The sequence below is a fragment of the Haliotis rufescens genome, unplaced genomic scaffold (genome assembly GCF_023055435.1).
Source record: "Haliotis rufescens isolate VD_foot unplaced genomic scaffold, xgHalRufe1.0.p SCAF_2, whole genome shotgun sequence".
In the NCBI taxonomy this organism is placed as follows: Eukaryota; Metazoa; Mollusca; class Gastropoda; order Lepetellida; family Haliotidae; genus Haliotis; species Haliotis rufescens.
The window spans coordinates 3037474-3055361 of NW_025963890.1; the positions used below are offsets into that span (position 1 = coordinate 3037474).

The following is a 17888-nucleotide window of genomic DNA, read 5'->3' on the forward strand; positions in this document are numbered from 1 at the left end:
TGCGTATCTCCCACCATGTACGTCGCCAACCTTGCGTATCTCCAAACATGTACGTCGTCAACCTTGCGTATCTCCCACCATGTACGTCGTCAACCTTGCGTATCTCCCACCATGTACGTCGTCAAGCTTGCGTAGCTCCCACCATGTACGTCGTCAAGCTTGCGTATCTCCCACCATGTACGTCGTCAAGCTTGCGTATCTCCCACCATGTACGTCGCCAACCTTGCGTATCTCCCACCATGTACGTCGTCAAGCTTGCGTATCTCCCACCATGTACGTCGTCAAGCTTGCGTATCTCCGACCATGTACGTCGTCAAGCTTGCGTATCTCCCACCATGTACGTCGTCAACCTTGCGTTTCTCCCACCATGAACGGCGTCAACCTTGCGTATCTCCCACCATGTACGTCGCCAACCTTGCGTATCTCCCACCATGTACGTCGTCAAGCTTGCGTATCTCCCACCATGTACGTCGTCAAGCTTGCGTATCTCCGACCATGTACGGCGTCAAGCTTGCGTATCTCCCACCATGTACGTCGTCAACCTTGCGTTTCTCCCACCATGAACGGCGTCAACCTCGCGTATCTCCCACCATGTACGTCGTCAAGCTTTGCGTATCTCCCACCATGTACGTCGTCAACCTTGCGTATCTCCCACCATGTACGTCGTCAAGCTTTGCGTATCTCCCACCATGTACGTCGTCAAGCTTGCGTATCTCCCACCATGTACGTCGCCAACCTTGCGTATCTCCCACCATGTACGTCTTCCTCTGTGCGCATCTTCCACCTCTACATCTTCAGTGCGTGTATTCCACCCTTGCGTTATCTCCCACAATATACGTCTTCAGCCATGTGTGTCTCCGTCCAGCATTTACGTGTTCCACCTTTCCACGCACCTATTCTTCACTCACACTGGCGTAACCATAGATATAAGTCTTTGTTAAAGATATCCCAACAGTATATATAAGCGGTCAATTACACCGCGACACCGTGACCGAATTAACTATCCACAGTTAGGGCGAGACCCCTTGACAGCAGGGCCCAACTGCAGAATTATAATCTTCACTCACTGGCCGTGAAATGAACCTACATGTCAATGTCAGTTCATCCCACAATGTCGTCCTATGTGGCTGTGTAATACGTTGACCATTAAACGTGTTTGGTCACATCTATGCGCTTACACGGTTCATGAACACAGAGTAGAGTACACGCAGATAAAACAATGTTTGAATAAGTTGTGCCCCAGGATAATTTACTTCTAATCCATATGTGTTTGGGTCTGTTAGCAAGGCGGTTACTTTTATTGACAGCCGTGAGGGAATCGTCTTGAAATGTGTTATAACAGGTCAGGGGTGGGTCAGTTCATTATGTGGTCAGATAGCTTGCATCTAATCCGGGCGAATTTATACTTTAGATGACCACCCATTGCTATCACAAGCGAAGTTAATTCTTTCGGTCAAATGTAGTTAGGCCAGGTTTGATTACAATTCTTGCGTTCGATTTGAAAACACTGGACGTCCCATGTGACTCCGTGTTGCCCAAGGTATAACCCAAGTCAACCTTAATTTTACGTCATACCCCGGTTGACCTAGGTTGCCCATACCTACTGAATCCCTTGGATGCGGTGCTCTGGTTAGCAGCCTCCTAGTGACGCCATCGGTAAAGAAAATCAGTTTCATTTATTTATTCAATCATGAATGAAAGCAGTGTAGTGAATATAACGAACTAGGTGTTGACAGTATATAAGTATGCTGATGTACGTCAGGAATATTTAACTTTCTACAGTTGATATCAATACTTTAGAATTAGTAATGCAACTTTGATGATGATTTTGAACGTCGTTCGATGTTATACGCGTAGGTTTTTAGATTGTTTTTGTTTTATATGCATTAAAGAGAAAAGGTATTATGCCAGCTTTACCAAGCAATGAAACACGTGATTACTTCTTTTCTTGTATGTTGTAACACATGGTTGTTGTGTTTCCCCTTCTCAAGCACGATCTAAGGTTGCATTGTGTGCGTTTTATCTCGGATGCTGTCCTCAGTTATCCTTGATTAACACTGGTTAACACAGGTTGAATGTAGTCACCTGGTTGCCAGAAATGTGGTAATCTCAGTTATTTCACGTTTATAATTTAATAATAGAACGCACCTGGTAACGTTGTCAGTAAGTTCAGTCATCACGGACTTTGACTTTCTACTTATTTTGAGCTCGTGTTTAGTGTTCGACTGCATCAACCAGTACACGTTTATTATATTTGGGTATCCTAAAAAGGAACTGCATCTTATGATTTATAATTTAGCAAAACAAAAGCTGAAAAAAGTGAGTGAGTGAGTATGGTTTTACGCCGCTTTTAGTAATATTCCAGCAATGTCACGGCGGGGGACTCCAGAAATGAGCTTCACACATTGTACCCATGTCGGGAATCGAACTCGGGTCTTCGGCGTGACTAGCGAACGCTTTAACCACTAGGCTATCCCACTGCCCCAGATAGATGAAGAGTAAGTGAGTGTGTGCGTGCGTGAGTTAGTGCTGCGTGCGTCCGTGGTTGTGTTAGTGCGTACTTGAGTAAGTGCATGGGCGGGTGAGTGAGTGAATGCGTGCATGAGTGAGTGCATGCGTGAGTGGGCGAGTGAGTGAGTGAGTGAGTGTGTAAGAGAGAGTGAGTGAGTGAGTGAGTGAGTGAGGTTCTCAATATGTCAACAAACTTGCAATCAGTACACAGGGCCACAGCCTGGGAGCATGCACCACGTGATTACCCACTACGATAACAATAATGACAATTACTGCCATTTCATATTTTATTAAGAGCGGTGATATAACACATACCAGTTATCAATTTAGTTCGGATAAAGGCCTGGGCTGCTCTCTAACAGATTCATTATCACGGCCCGTGCCTCGCTCCTGACCCCGAGAGTTCAGCATCCTGTCAACACAACCAGATGCAGTCCCCTGTCCCGCTGTTCCCCGCCAGGGGGCGCTGTTGTTTCCTCATTACAACACTGGTTTTATTGGTCATTGAGTTCCTTGAATGAGGATGCGCAAGTCGAAGTTAACTTGAATTTGTTTCTAAATTAAAGCATTATTTTTTATATCTTCTCTTTGCATGTTTTAATAGGGATGAAACATATAAAAATATGCTTATCTCTCTCATGCATAAGGGATTGTGATGGAAACGTATAAGTCAACGCAATTAAATAAACAGCTTACTTTATACTGAACATATTGTCTATTTCATATCTTAGGTACTTTGAATTTGAATTTAATTTCATAGTCTGTTATAACCGTACATATTTAATTGACAGCGCATTTAGTGCAAGGGGGGTGGGGGGGGGGGGGGGGGGGTATCTAAAGACAGGAGAGCCAAATTATTACTTTAAATAACCACAACAACTCTTAATGTGGCCGAATGGATAAACATAGAGCGTCAACGCCGGAGAATAAACAGAATATTATCCGCCGTGACATATTCCAGTGGGGGGCAAAAGGCCAATTAATGGTGAAAAATATATGAATGGTTCACGCCAGGTGTTCGCGGAGAGGGTAAGCACCAGCCTGTGGGTAGGACCCGCCACTCAAACAATTTTCATGAAAAGTAAGTGTTTAATATTAACACATTAATTTTGCGGTCTGTTAAATATGATCATCCATTTGATATACACATTTATATATTGCAGCATTTCGTTGTTCGTTGTATATACCATCGACGTTTATAGATATTCATGGGAGTAATACGTCTGAGCTCGTACGTTTGTCTCAATGTGCGTGCATGCGCGTTTAATATTGCCAGAAAAATCATTACAGATGAAAAGGGAGGGCGAAAGTTTGCCTTTCCTAATGACACTAAATAAAGCAGGTAAGTAGCCTATTTCTAACACAAGCCATAACGAACCCGCCTCACCAGGGGGCGCTTAATTTGCCACACGTCTTGGACACGCGTAATTTGACTTGTGTCTAATACTGCCCATATGCTGCAGACTTGGCCTTGAAGGGTGCTAACTAGTTGTCAGTCTTTCTCCCTGACCCTAGTGAATGAAATTGAAAAAGGAGTCCAACTCAAGTCGAGAAAGTTTTGGCAAATTAAGGATTGTGCTGGGCTCAATTTGGATTTTTTATTTTTTTTATATTTTAGTAGTTATATATTTCTTTATATATATAATAAGATAACTTTATTTCTGGGACTAACTGCCAGTCTAACTATTCATCGGTCACTTGAAGCACTACTATAAGTTAATATACTAACTACCATCATGTCTCATCTTTCTAATAATGATCAATAAATATTCGTTACGACTTTCCTGTTTATTGAACTTGATGATAAGAATATTACGAACAGAGTGCGTGTGTTGATTGGTGCAGTCTTACTATTGTGCACAAGGTCCAATTTTAAATGAAGTTAAAATAAAAAATATTGCGTTATTACGTATATTTTCAAAACCCGTCATTTTCAAAACGACAAGTTTGCATATGAGCAGAAGTTAGAGTTTAATGGTTATTGCATTGACAAACGGTATCTCAAATCTAGTATTGATAATTTATATAGGTTTTACCCGCAATTTAAAATATGCATATAAATATATTTCGCTTTGTCATTACGACCATAGAAAACATGGTGAATTTTTCAAACGGAATGGAAATAATTCGTTGTAAATATGTACCGAAGGGCTATCTTTGGGACAGAAATTTACAAACAGCCAGTTTTGACCAGCAGTGACCAGTAGGACGTTATTTCTGGCTTCGGCGACCTTGGACCTGTGCGTACTCACTGGAAACAGTCCACCACTTGTTTAGCTACAAAGTATTTAGGCCCATGACGGTTACCTCCCTTTTAATGACTGTATAGACGCACAGGCTTCCATGCTAATTTAGGCTGATGAAGGGTTATGGCCTAGGTGAGTGACTGAGCTTGTACATCTACGTTCCTTCTGACCTAGCCTGACCTCTTTATCAAAAGTGTGTGTCCAACTGGGTCACATGTGTTCTGAATGACACAGTTCGATCATACCTGACCTGATTAGATGAGCAAAGGTAATAAGGCATACTGCGTAGTTTGTATGACATGTAAAACGAAAATCTCACAACAATAATAATGATTTTATTAGATTAATACGCTCGCATGAGTTTTCTCGAATACCATATAGCATTCGACTGCTTTGTAATTACAACACTCGAATTTTAAAAGAATTATTAATAAGATTACTTCATAAATAAAATTATAGTTTTACACTGAACGAAAAAAAAAGATTTTATAATTGTCATTTGACCTCAACCATGTAAAGCATCTTTCACACACTCAGGCCCTGAACAGATGTTTGGATGCACTGACGTGACTACAATACGGATGGGTTTAACAAAGAATCACGAGAATAGGGCGTGACTGTAACGAAGATACTAGTTCTGCATGCAGAGCAGTCATCTCCGAGAATACACCTGGCAGACGTATTTATAGGTCGATATGTTTGGTGTTAGAGAGTGTCTCGACATCGCTGGAGCATTAATTTTGAGTAATGCACACCTGTCCAAAGCGCACCGTGGTTTAATGTGTAGCCATCTATTCTGTGCGCTATTCCTTCATCTATTCGTCCTTTGATGGATGCTTTTTATGTATTTCATAAATACTCGAATAATAACTTGCTATATTATCTATCTATCATTCATATCGCTTTTCAGTCTATCGTTTATATATTATTCATAAACGATAAGCATTTTTATGCACGACAGAGACTTAAAATACGTTTAACGAAGCATGTATTTCTCATACTTGTGTCAATTATTCCGATCGGAAGTAAATATCACAAGAAGGATGTAATGGTCAAACTTTACTGATTTATCTTTTAATTTAACAAACGAAATATAAATGAAAACATATATCACGATTATTTATGAATCCTGCGCACAGAGCTTACAGGTTTATATGTATTGCTGGCGTCAGCACGGTGCACCCTCTCTGGGTTGTCTACAAGGGATCTGCAACACCGTCTGCAGCGTGAGAAGTCAGGTGTTATTGTCTAACAGAACTTTGCATTAATGCGCGCCATGCAAGAAACAAAACATGCATTCGTCAATCGATAGATACCCCATGATTTTAGACTTCGAGTTAATCACCTTAGCGTGCAGTAATATTATAGGTCAACCTTTGATATAGGTTTATCATTCAAATGTAAAATGATATGGTAATCAAATATTACAATATCGGTGTAATGGTAGATTTCATATAATGCCACTTCTTGCAATTATTAACTGTATATATTGCTTTGCATTGTAGACAATGCATAATTTATAAAAATAAAATTATGTTAATTTGACCTTTTGGGGTTAAAGTACTGAGCAAATGTTGAAAGGTGTGAACTGTGGCAGGAACACCATCTGTCGTGGTTGTTGCTATCTTTCTAGAAAACTTTGCTCGTTACAAACAAAGACTAAACACGCTAGCCTGCCTTAGTGTTGAACGACAAACGAGTCAGCTCTCAGCCAATCGGAGAGCTCGTTACATCGCGCCTCGCTCCCAGGTAGACTGGGCCCGACTGTAGCGCATAGGCTATTACAAGTCAGCTGTGAGGTTGTCGCGACGTGGAGTTTTCGTACCATAACTTTTCTCTTTGTTTCATTTGGAACAAACTGGACGATGACTTTGCCGGAACTAATGAAAGATTCGGAACTGCAAGCAAAACCGTAAGTGCAAATATATCTCTTTGCTTCCACGTTGTTCGTTATTAGCTCGTGGACCGAGCAACGCGGAGCAACAGACGTATAGACGGGGACAAAGAAGTATGCATTTTGTCCCGTGCAAATTTTGAATGCAAACTTTTATCCACTTTCAACATTCAAATATGTAACATATGAGCTTATCTAGGTATTCTGCAACGTTGATAAGGGCTGTGTAGAAATAATTTCATTCATGATGCCAATGCACACAGCTGTAGCCTACGGCTTATGCAAGAACGCTTACAGCATGTTGCGCTCTGTTACGTTGTTAGGAGGGCTGGGCTTTGATACAGCTAGTCACTTGCAGACGAATATTACCTGCTTATAATCTAACTTCTGCATCTTGGGTCTGGCAAACTAATGACCCTCAGGTCATGCAGGGCAGGTTCATTACGTAATTAGTTTTATATACGATGCAGAGCGGCGCGTTACTCTTGCAGCCTTAAATCTGCATCACTACTGCGCTATATCTGCGCGGTAGCTAACTCAAACACTGCCGCGAGTTATGTGGGGTAATTAATGATTTATTGCTCTCGTCGATCGACTGTCTTTATTCATTTATTTGGGGCTTAGATAATCAAAAGAAAGGCGTTTGTGCGTGAAGTTATTGTGTTGATGATCAATGTGATTGTCTTTGTTTTAATACGATTTAAAACCTGACGCAAGTTGTCAGATTTAGTCTCCAGGCAAATCACATGATATGTTTCGTCAGCCCATGGTGTGCGATCTTGTGCGGGTCACGTTGAGGGGTGAGAGGTCACAGGTCACGCTGCTTTCGCTATAATCTGTTGAATGTAGCCTTACTGATACGAGAGGGGATCTGTCGTCTCAAAATATACAACATCTTCTCTTTGACGATGCACACAAATCAATCGACCTGTATTCCTAGCGGGAATCTCTCAGCAATGGTGCTTGCAATGTGACGTCATATCACCAGTGGTAACGGGGATATCCCTTAGCGCTGTGTAAACAGTACAATAACACTTGATGAATCCAGCGAACTATTGAGCTCGCATTTGCCGTTAATCTCCTTCTGAGCCCAAACAGAGTTAATACCAAAACAGAGATTAATCCCCAAAACACTTTACAGCACCGTGAAGAAAACTTTGCAACGATGATTTGGTAAGGCTTGATATATTATGTTGAAACAGTGGCATGATTCACGACAACGAATCCTTGTTTAGTGATGATTCATGACTGAATTCATACATATCGGCACATAGCCACAGCAACTGTACCCGTCAATAGCAATGTTTATTTATACGTAGGAAAATGATGAACGTTGGTGCTGCCTTGAGGGAGAGTATCTGGCAAGCGATGGAATGCAACAGATTAACATCCGGTCTCTTCGAATGTGCCAAACTTTTGAAATGGTAAGTACGAAATATGTTGCATGTATAAATTATAGGTTCATTTCTTCAAAGAAGTGTCAGTTCTGTTATTCTTAGTGCCCCTTCTTCAATTAAATATAGTATACTTGTCTTGGTTGGACTGAATACCCGCTTGCTCGGGAAGACACTAGTTGTTCAAAATCAATATCAATCGGTTCATTTCAGAATTAATTCCCAGTTCAGTAATTCAATAAATACGATGATACTAGTTGTTACTGCAACAACCAGTGTTTTATGCTTACATTCAAAGCGGTATATTTTCCATCAGTGCACACAGCAGGAGAGTCTGTCATACAGACACTGAAACAAAAATATCCAATACAGCCCATGCAAGTCTATAATATTTGGCAAGTCTAGATTACTGCAGTATCAGAAAAATGAAGAGAGTCTCTGGGCTCTTTCTTTAATTATTTTTCATAACTATAATGTAACAACTGTTTTAGCTATAAAATATGTTCATTTCAGAGACTAATGTTAATCTAACAGTAGACCTGTTGGGTGAAAAGTTCTCGTCCCAACGTGGCTGCACTTTATTATTACACTTTAAAATCCAAAGGAACTTATTTTTGAAAGCCAATCCCTTGGAACCTTAACATTGGTACTTAACATTATTCACCACCTTTCTCAAAGTATTGCACTCTTCTGTTGATTCTATTTTTATTCCATATGTCCTTGGTTTTTGAATTGCATTTATTACTAGTGTTTAAAAATATATAATGCTAGAAATACTTTTCAGTAACCCTGACAACGTGATGCTGTGTGTCCTACCGGAAGTAAGTGGCCACCATGACGTCACCGTAGACATTCAGCACACACTCATCGAAGCTTTCTGTTGGGAGAATGAGATCAAACTGTTAAAGGTGTGGAACCAAATTGATGTCATATTTTAACTTCAATGAAATCTCGTTTTCCAGGGCTTCCGGTTAACGGTTTCACTGTTTATATTTATATATTTAAGCTCCCAATTGTAGAATACAAGTCCCCAGAAATTTCAAAGTTGTTTTGGTCAAAAGCATCAAATGCAGTGATGACTTTTAATGGCAATTTGAAGGAACCTCTTCAATTTCTTTATCTTTCTTGAATGCATGAATCTTTTTCATACATGTCATTTAGCACCCAGTCAGTATATGTAGATTGTATGATAAACTATCTGGACCTAAAACATATATATTAAAGCAACGACAATTGAAACAACCATTTGTCGAAGTTATGAGGTTATTTTTTCGAGAATTGTCAGATCAGCCTTTGCTCTTTAATCTGAAGCCATGTGTTGACTGGAAGGGTCTTTCATTTTCCCAGGTCGAGAAACACAACTCCCTTGGCCGTGTCCTTGAAGGAAGGGGAGGTAAGGAGACTGAGACTGGGAACATGGCCACCTCCAAAGTTAACAACACTGCGGTAGACTCGAGCTGCGTCCTCCTAGAGGTACGTTGATGATTTACGTTGATGATTTACGTTGGTTAACTCTTTATGAGTCGCATGTTAAACCTTTGACAAGGGATGGCGGAATTTTATGCAAATGTTTTCAAAAAGAGCCATCAACAGTTCATTATATGAAATATTCAGTCACATTATGTGCACTTAGTGTCAGTGATCATGTGTTTTGTGATTGGCACATTTTCTAAGGGAGCCACGTTTTTGCACCAAACTTTGTATCTTTAGGGGATAAATATTCATGGTTGGTGTTGCATGCACAGTAACTTGATACCAATGATTGATCGCATTCGAAGTCGACAATACACATTCTCTAAGGTATTGCAAGAGGAAACGTACCCGTGAAGATCCGGGGTAGAATAGGTCTTCAGTAACCCATGCGTGCTGTAAAAAGCGACTATGCTTGTCGTAAGAGGCGACTAACGGGATCGGGTGGTCAGGCTCTCAAACTTGGCTGATGCATGTCATCGTATCCCAATTGCGTGGATTGATGCTCATGATTTCAATCACTGGGCTGTCTGATCCAGACTCGATTATTTACAGACCGCCGCCAATAACTGGAATATTGCTGTATGTGCGGTGTTAAACAACAAACAAACAAATAAACAAACTAGAGGTAATGGTTATGCCAAGGAGAGTATTTATGGCCGTTATGCAACTACACACATACACCAACAACGCATTCTAGGCCGACAAAGAACCTATTGCAGTTGTCATTAAAACATGTATTTTTTTCATTGCAGTATCCCAAGAATTGCCCCAGTTCAAACGATGAGGACGTGATAGAATTCCACAACAGTGTCATGCTAAGCGACACGTACCCTAAACCTGTTATAGAATTCCCGGAATGATATGAGCTCCTTACAGTGATATCCACATACGGTATGTTTAATTCCCGTCTAATCTGCATCATAAATAAATTAAAACTTTGTGAAATATAATTCTAAACTTTATAGATTCGAGTAGATGCAACCTAGATATGCCCTGGGTCTTCTCGTGTATGTAATGTTTGTCTCGAGCATGTGGTAAATTTCAGGAATCGTCTACAATATTTTTTTTCTCAACTTGACCCACATATATATGTCAAAGTGTACGATGTTAAGCTGCCCCTGTGTCTTTGAAGAAACGACGTGATTGGCGTTAGCTACGTGGAAACCGTTAAACCAAACACTGCTTGAATTGAGACTTGTTTGTGTTGTGAACTTGAAAAGAATCTTGTGTACACTTGCTCGCTACGACAGTCTTGTTTGTAAGTCTCCAGCATTGACTTGCGTTAGGATTGGAAATTCTCTTTATTTGCAAACACTGCGCAAACAGATCTGCAAACGTTTTGTTGACAGTAGGCTTTGTTTGTGGAATCTGTATAAACGATGTCTCTTCAAACTTTTCAGGACCCAGATCGTTGGCATGAAGCCACATTGAAACCATCACCTCACTGAAATCAGCTACCTGCGATTTCGAGAACAGACGACAGCTGCATGATGGGAAGGCAGGATCCACCGCGCACGCGATGGACGCGAAGAAACAGACGACATTCCGGTCAAGGTCACACAGAATACCGGTTGCATGGCGTAGTCCTTTTGGATCGGATTTACTCTGATCGGATTTGTGGACAATGAGTTATGACCCATCCAATATATAACATCACCTTTTATCGCTACAAGGTTCATTTTGTAATGAGCATATCTACTTTACTGAAGGCGGTTTCCCCGGCAACTGCGTGGCCAGTGTAAGTGAATGTGTCTTAACGATCGTCATGTAATGACAAGTAGATTTAATAAACATTTTTTAAATAAACTTCTCATTTATCTTTATGTTTGTTTCTGGACCGCCTCCGTGGTCTAGTGGTAGAGCGTCCGCCCGGAGAGCGGAAGGTCCGGGATTCGATCCCCGGCCGCGTCATACCAAAATACGTTAAAAGATGGTACTTGTTGTTACCCTGTCTGGCGCTCGGCATTAAGGGGCTAAAACAAGGACTGGTCAGCTCGGAGTCAGTATACTGTGTCTGAGTAGGGTATTCATGTTAAACTGCGGCATGGTATCTCAGTGAGCTAGCACTATAAATCGGCATCAGTCCGGACTAGTACAAGCAGCCACACACACACACACACACACACACACACACACACACGTGCATGCACGTCGCTATATAAGTGCAATAATCTTGGACGCGACGTTAAACCCCATTTCACCTCACCTGATGTTTGTTTCGTCATCGAATGTTTATGATATATTATTTTTTTGTTTGTTTGTTTGTTGTTTAACGCCGCACTCAGCAATAGTCCAGCTACATGACGGCGGTCTGTAAAAAAATCGAATCTGGACCAGTCAATCCAGTATTTAACCTTGAGAATCGATCTTCTCAAATGATCATGGCATGCATGCAACCAAGTTAGCGAGACACTTTATAAGTTGTGTGCCTTCACGGGTGATTGCATTCTCTCGTCACCCCCGTATGGGGCGGTGGGGTAGCCTAGTGGTTAAAGCGTTCGCTCGTCACGCCGAAGACCCGGGTTCGATTCCCGACATGGATACAATGTGTGAAGCCCATTTCTGGTGTCCCCCGCCGTGATGTTGCTGGAATATTGCTAAAAGCGGCGTAAAACCATACTCACTCACTCACTCACTCTAAACATATGAAATGAGCTATCGACGCACAGCCTTCACACCACCTAAACACAACATCCCCATAATATCAACATGTTCAGCAGAATTTTAACACGTTAAAACATGTTTAGATTTTAATCGTATAAAATATAATCGTGTTTAAAATTTGAACAAGTTTAAACATGTTTCAATAAAACGCACATCATGTGTCAATAATTTGTATCACTGATAGTATTTCCCACACAGGAATGACAATGAAAGTACATCTGATTACTTCGATAGACACCCCCTAAAAAACAAAAAAAAACACACAAAAAAAACCCACACACCCACTTCTGTGTCAAATTGAAGGCATATAAACCTACAATGAATTCACATTTTGACCATGTACACGTTCAGCTGTTAAATACAAATCTTTAACATGTTTCGACCTACTACCCCCCAAACCAAAAAAAAAAAAAAAGAAAGAAAGAAAAGATTTCCCCCGTTGTGATGCCATACCCTTTGACAGAAACCAAGTATGCCACAACACGACCGGCATTAGGGATATAGGAAGGCACCGTTGGATGTTATCGACTATTAATATATCGTCGAAGGGAGAACACGAGTGAATAACAGCTGTCAGGTCCTTCTGGCTATCCCAGAATCCCAGAAATCCAGACCATGATTCGTGATTGTTAATTTAATCAGGGACCATGTATCGGTAAATGGTCTATACACTGAGGCACGGACATGGCGGTAGTGGTGAAATGTTACAGATATGTGGTGATCGGTAATAAAACACCAATGGCATGCATAATCCCTTAATTTCCTCCCTTACATACAAGTGAGTTACAAATTATGGCTGAAATGGTCTAATCACGCACGCACTGAAATATGCAAACACACAACCATTACCCCCCATCCCCCCACCCACCCCTTTCCCCAAAGAACCAACTCATGCTTGCCGTAAGAGGCGACTAACGGGATCGGATGGTGGTCAGGCTCGTTAATTTGGTAAATGCATGTCATCGTATCCCAATTGCATGGATCGATGCTCATGATATCAATCACTGGATTGTCTCGTCCAGACGCAATTATTTACAGACCTCCGTCATATAGCTGGAATATTGCTGAGTGCGGCGTTAAATTACGACAACCATGAATCTAAACGTTGAACACTGAAACTTTCATATACCTACAAGTGTGATGAAATCATTAAACGCCCATGACATTTAATGTCTGTTAGCTTTATATTGAACTGGGCCTGGGCGTCAGCATGCCACGTCCATCGTCTCCTACCAGTTACGCCATGTCCACTTACGCAAGAAATGACAGCCGCTGACCCTTAATGGCTTTCTAGCTGTCCACAGGTAGGTCAAGGACGTTCGGAACGGACTGACCCAAGTCCCGGGCGACCCTGGTCAATGTTTGGACACAGCTGGTCGGACAGCTGGCCTTGATGTTACAATGTTAGCAGGGCGACCACCGGTCACCTCCTTACCGTTATAGCGTCCAGTGGGTCCGGAAGACGCCATGCGGAACGTTGGAATTATACAACGTACGTCAAAGTTGGACGCGAAGGTCGACTTGAATTGTTCAATCATGTAATTAAATTTTGATTTGAGCCCGACCCAATGACGTTAGTGAGAGAGGGAGTAGTTTTACGCCATTTTAAGCAGTATGAGGACAGGGAGCATCTATAATTGACTTCATATACTTCATCCATGATTGTGGAGACTGGAATGTCCATCGCGACCACCGAAGGCTTTAACCATCCGACTACCACAACGCCCAAAAGGTCGAATAGGTCGGGGAAATATTTGGAAATTGCACTCACTGAAATACGAATATGATCTCTCAAATTAATTATAGGCTGCAATATAGTGGTTTTTCAATAATATTAAAAAAACATCCTTTTAAGGGCTGTGTGGTCCATACGTGTTCACCTGCCACCATACAAGAAGACGTTAAAGGCAGTTTCTCTGCCTGGCGCTCGGCAATAAGGGGTTAAAATAAGGACTGGTCGGCTAAAACCGGCATTAATCCGGACTAGTACAAGCAGCCACACACACACGCGCGCGCGCACGCACACACACACACACACACACACACACACACAAACACTCACACAAACACTCACCCGATCGCACGCGCTTTATAAGTGAAATAATATTAACTGCAAAGTTAAACCCCACTTCACATCACTTCTGATATCACTATTTGAAATAACATTCCACACGCCCTAATCGATTCAGCTCATTGGCCAACTCGTGATCGGACTTTCCACAAAATTATGCGTCATTTTCCCTAACCACCTCATCTTTGACCTACGTGGATGTCGTAAGCGTGTACACGTCTACAACAACAGCGTAAGGTATTATAGGCTCATACTTTCCATCTCCACCCACCAGAAATCAATGTTGTTATCGGTGCCCCATGTGCTGGTATATATACTGTCTATTTTTAGCCACCTGATTTCCCCCAACCAATCAAATAGCTCACTATGTCAACCCATTCCGGTTAATGCTATCGTTACGAGTCCTTCCGGTTAGATTGTTCGTAAATAGAAACCGGTTTCTCATGGAATGATTATCATTTGAACAGCGTTAAAAATGTCAACGTTGCGCCAGACAGCTCAAATATTTCCCCATGTTCGTGACATTGAGGGGGGAGGTTTGTGATTCAAACACGGGAGAGCTAATAATGACAACAGATTGCTAAAAGCCGTGTAACAAATGAAAACAAGCTGGAAGACCACCGCAGTAATGTTAACTCCTCAGCAAACGCATTGATTCAGTGAAAAACAATTCAACATTATCTTTAATTTACATCTAAGAAAAATATTTTACATAAGGGTGATGTTCAAACTCCAAAGATCCACACGCCCATCTAATACTCAGCTCAGACACTGTCGTGTGTCTTCGTTAAATACACCCTCGTTAATCCGGACTGAAACAAAATCTGGATTAACGAACTCATGTGCAATTAGGCTAAAATTGACACTTACTCTACTATAACAAAACCACAGGGGCTATTTTGATATACAGATTAGCAATCACGAATAGCAGTTAGATTATTTAGGGGTGGGGTCTCAAGATCAGGAAGTTGATTAACGGGATGTTGTGCATGCACCCTTTATCAATATCTAGAGGTGTGTCAGGCAGTTCAAAGTCGGCCACCCGTTATACGCGAGGTACTTCTCGGGGAAAGCATGCAGGAAGTCACACACAGACACACACGAACAGGCGGTGGTAGCTTCATGATGGCAACCTTGATTGTTAAAACGTTCATGATATGATAGCAATGTGCAGGTTGCTACAGTGTCAATAGAAGGTGTGTTAGTATAGTGTTGGGAGTTTTGGATAAAGCGTATTTAGTAACGCTAGTTCTATTTGTTGGCTTGCTATATTGTTGCTACTGATGATCTTGATTAACGCTTTGTCTGTGAAAATATATAATTCTAAAATATATATAATAACTCCATTAAAATTGAAAAGGAGCCCAGGTTAGATAGGAGATTCAGACTGTTGAAAATCTAGACTTGCTTCATTCAAGGCTATAGCATTACAGTAAGGGCTTGGCGGAAGGGCACATACTATGGTTTAGGGACTGGGAGACAGACTAGGAATGAGTAGCACGAACAGCAGGGAACTAGTATTACATTGGTGGCAGTAGAAAGAGATTGGTTTGTGGTGTTCACTAACGTCCCAGCCAGCATTGCTCCAGCTATATGGCAGCGACATGTAAATAATCGAGTCTGGGCGAGACAAACCCGTGGTTGATTAACGCCTCACGCCGGGGTACAATAACGACAGCAAGTCCGCGAGCCACACCACGTGCCTATCACCCCATCCCACATAGTGCCCTCTTAGGACAAGCAATATATGCTAGGGGCTAGACTAACATCTAGTCTCTGATATGAACTATTTTATAGAGAAAAAAAAGCAGTTGTTAAACTATCGTTTTAAAACATAATAAAAAGGAGCCCTGAGACTTTCTTCATTTTCAGATTTTCCTGATACACCAGTAATCTAGACTTGCCAAATTTTATAGTGAGTGAGTGACGGTTTAACGCCGTTTTTAACACTATTCCAGTTATATCACGGCGTGTCAGCTTAATGTGGGAGGAAAGCCCGAACTGATGCAGGTTTCAGACGTTTTGCCACTTCGGTGAAACCCACGAGCACGGGTATGGTGCTGACAAACCTTGAAACATAATCAGGGCGAACCGGGATTCGAACCCACAATCATAGGTTTCTGGCGTGCCCAAGGGACCCAACTCTGCACAGCGAATTGCAGCGCCTTAGACGACTGGGCCACCCGTGCCCCCGCCAAATATTATAGACTTTCAGGGGCTGTATTGGATATATTTGTTTCAGGGTCTGTATGACAGACTAACTGGGGCCCTCAAATCCGCCGGGCTCCCATATAGCGTTAGGATTTGCATTCGGTTTATGTTTTGAACTTAATTAACCAATATTTAATGTATTTTTTTCTGTTTGATGTCACATGATAAAGATTTCATCGAGAGGTCGACAGAAAAAAATACGTACATGTTGTTTGTATTTCTAAAGACTGAGTTGCCATTTTCGAGGTATTGTTAGTTGGCTGGTGGCACACATGTGACAATCCAGCCCGACCCAGTATGCATGGCACGTGCGTTCTAGATGCACTAACGGGTGTCAAAGTGTCACTGTTGAATCAATGGTCCAGGGCCCACTTGCACAAAGCGATCTTAGCGCTAAGATGATCGAAGCTCCCATGCTTGAACATAGGCTAACGATAGTCTTAGCGCTAAGATCGTTTGTGCAAGTGGGCCCTGGTATGAAGTGTCAGTGACAATGAATACGTGAATGGCATGTGTATATGTACATCCGTGGTTTAAATGTTTGATAGAAGTAAGAATAAGCACAAGGTATTTTCAGTATTTATTTGTGTTATAAATGTTCATGTGTGTGTATATTATATTATTAATAATTTTTTATGCATTTTGCACATATTATATTTGTAAGATTCCTTACATGGGATGACGGTTCCTTTCATCAATTCGCATTATTTTGCTTTGTGAATTTATCCATTGCTCAAAGTATTCAACTTGGCTGGTTTTATCGATTTCTATTGTATTTTCATATTATTCACTTTAAACTGAATATGAGGTTTTGTTCAAACATGTTTCATATTACTAGTTTCAACCAAGTTTTGTGAAGTCCTTTGTCCAAAGTGTGCTGGCTATTTCGGTCGCTAACAGTAACCGCTGGTCGGTTGCTAGGACCATTCTGTCACTGAGCTGGAGCTAAAATTCCCGGGGGCCGTTGCTAGGGTCGCGCGTGCACAGAACGTGCCGGGGTCACACCTGTCGCAAATGAACTCGTCTGATTGGTCTCAATAAGGAGATGCGGGGCATGCGATTTTCAACATTTGCACCCTGAACTTGATCTGACAAAGGCAAGCCAAACAGATGTTGCGGACCGTTTCGGCCACCGTCGAGGAATAACTTGCCTTGTTTGTTACAACCCGCATGCGGCGAATATCCCATTCCAGATACTGTTTTCATTTCATAAAATTTATTGCTATTGTCCCATATTTGTCAAAACTATTATCTTTGACGTCTATGAACAATGAAAATACAAGTATCGCGGTCACTGTATCATCAAGTGTGCAAGAAAGGCAGGCATGTTGCACATTTCATGAACGATTTTAGCATGACATAAAAAAATAGTTGTTATGCAACGCACAATGCGCTCGTTTGTTTTAATAAATCTGTACAGAAGT

General features: G+C 41.5%; 1 protein-coding gene across 1 annotated transcript; it reads left to right on the top strand.

Moving 5' to 3' along the window:
- Positions 1-4872: 4872 nt before the first annotated feature.
- On the top strand, positions 4873-11324 carry LOC124116747 (growth arrest and DNA damage-inducible protein GADD45 alpha-like). The gene is made up of 6 exons (XM_046478225.2): positions 4873-6669; positions 7971-8075; positions 8830-8953; positions 9393-9518; positions 10271-10409; positions 10919-11324. The coding sequence occupies exons 1-5, from the start codon at positions 6623-6625 to the stop codon at positions 10376-10378; spliced, it is 510 nt and encodes a 169-aa protein (XP_046334181.1). The 5' UTR covers positions 4873-6622; the 3' UTR covers positions 10379-10409; positions 10919-11324.
- Positions 11325-17888: the final 6564 nt, after the last annotated feature.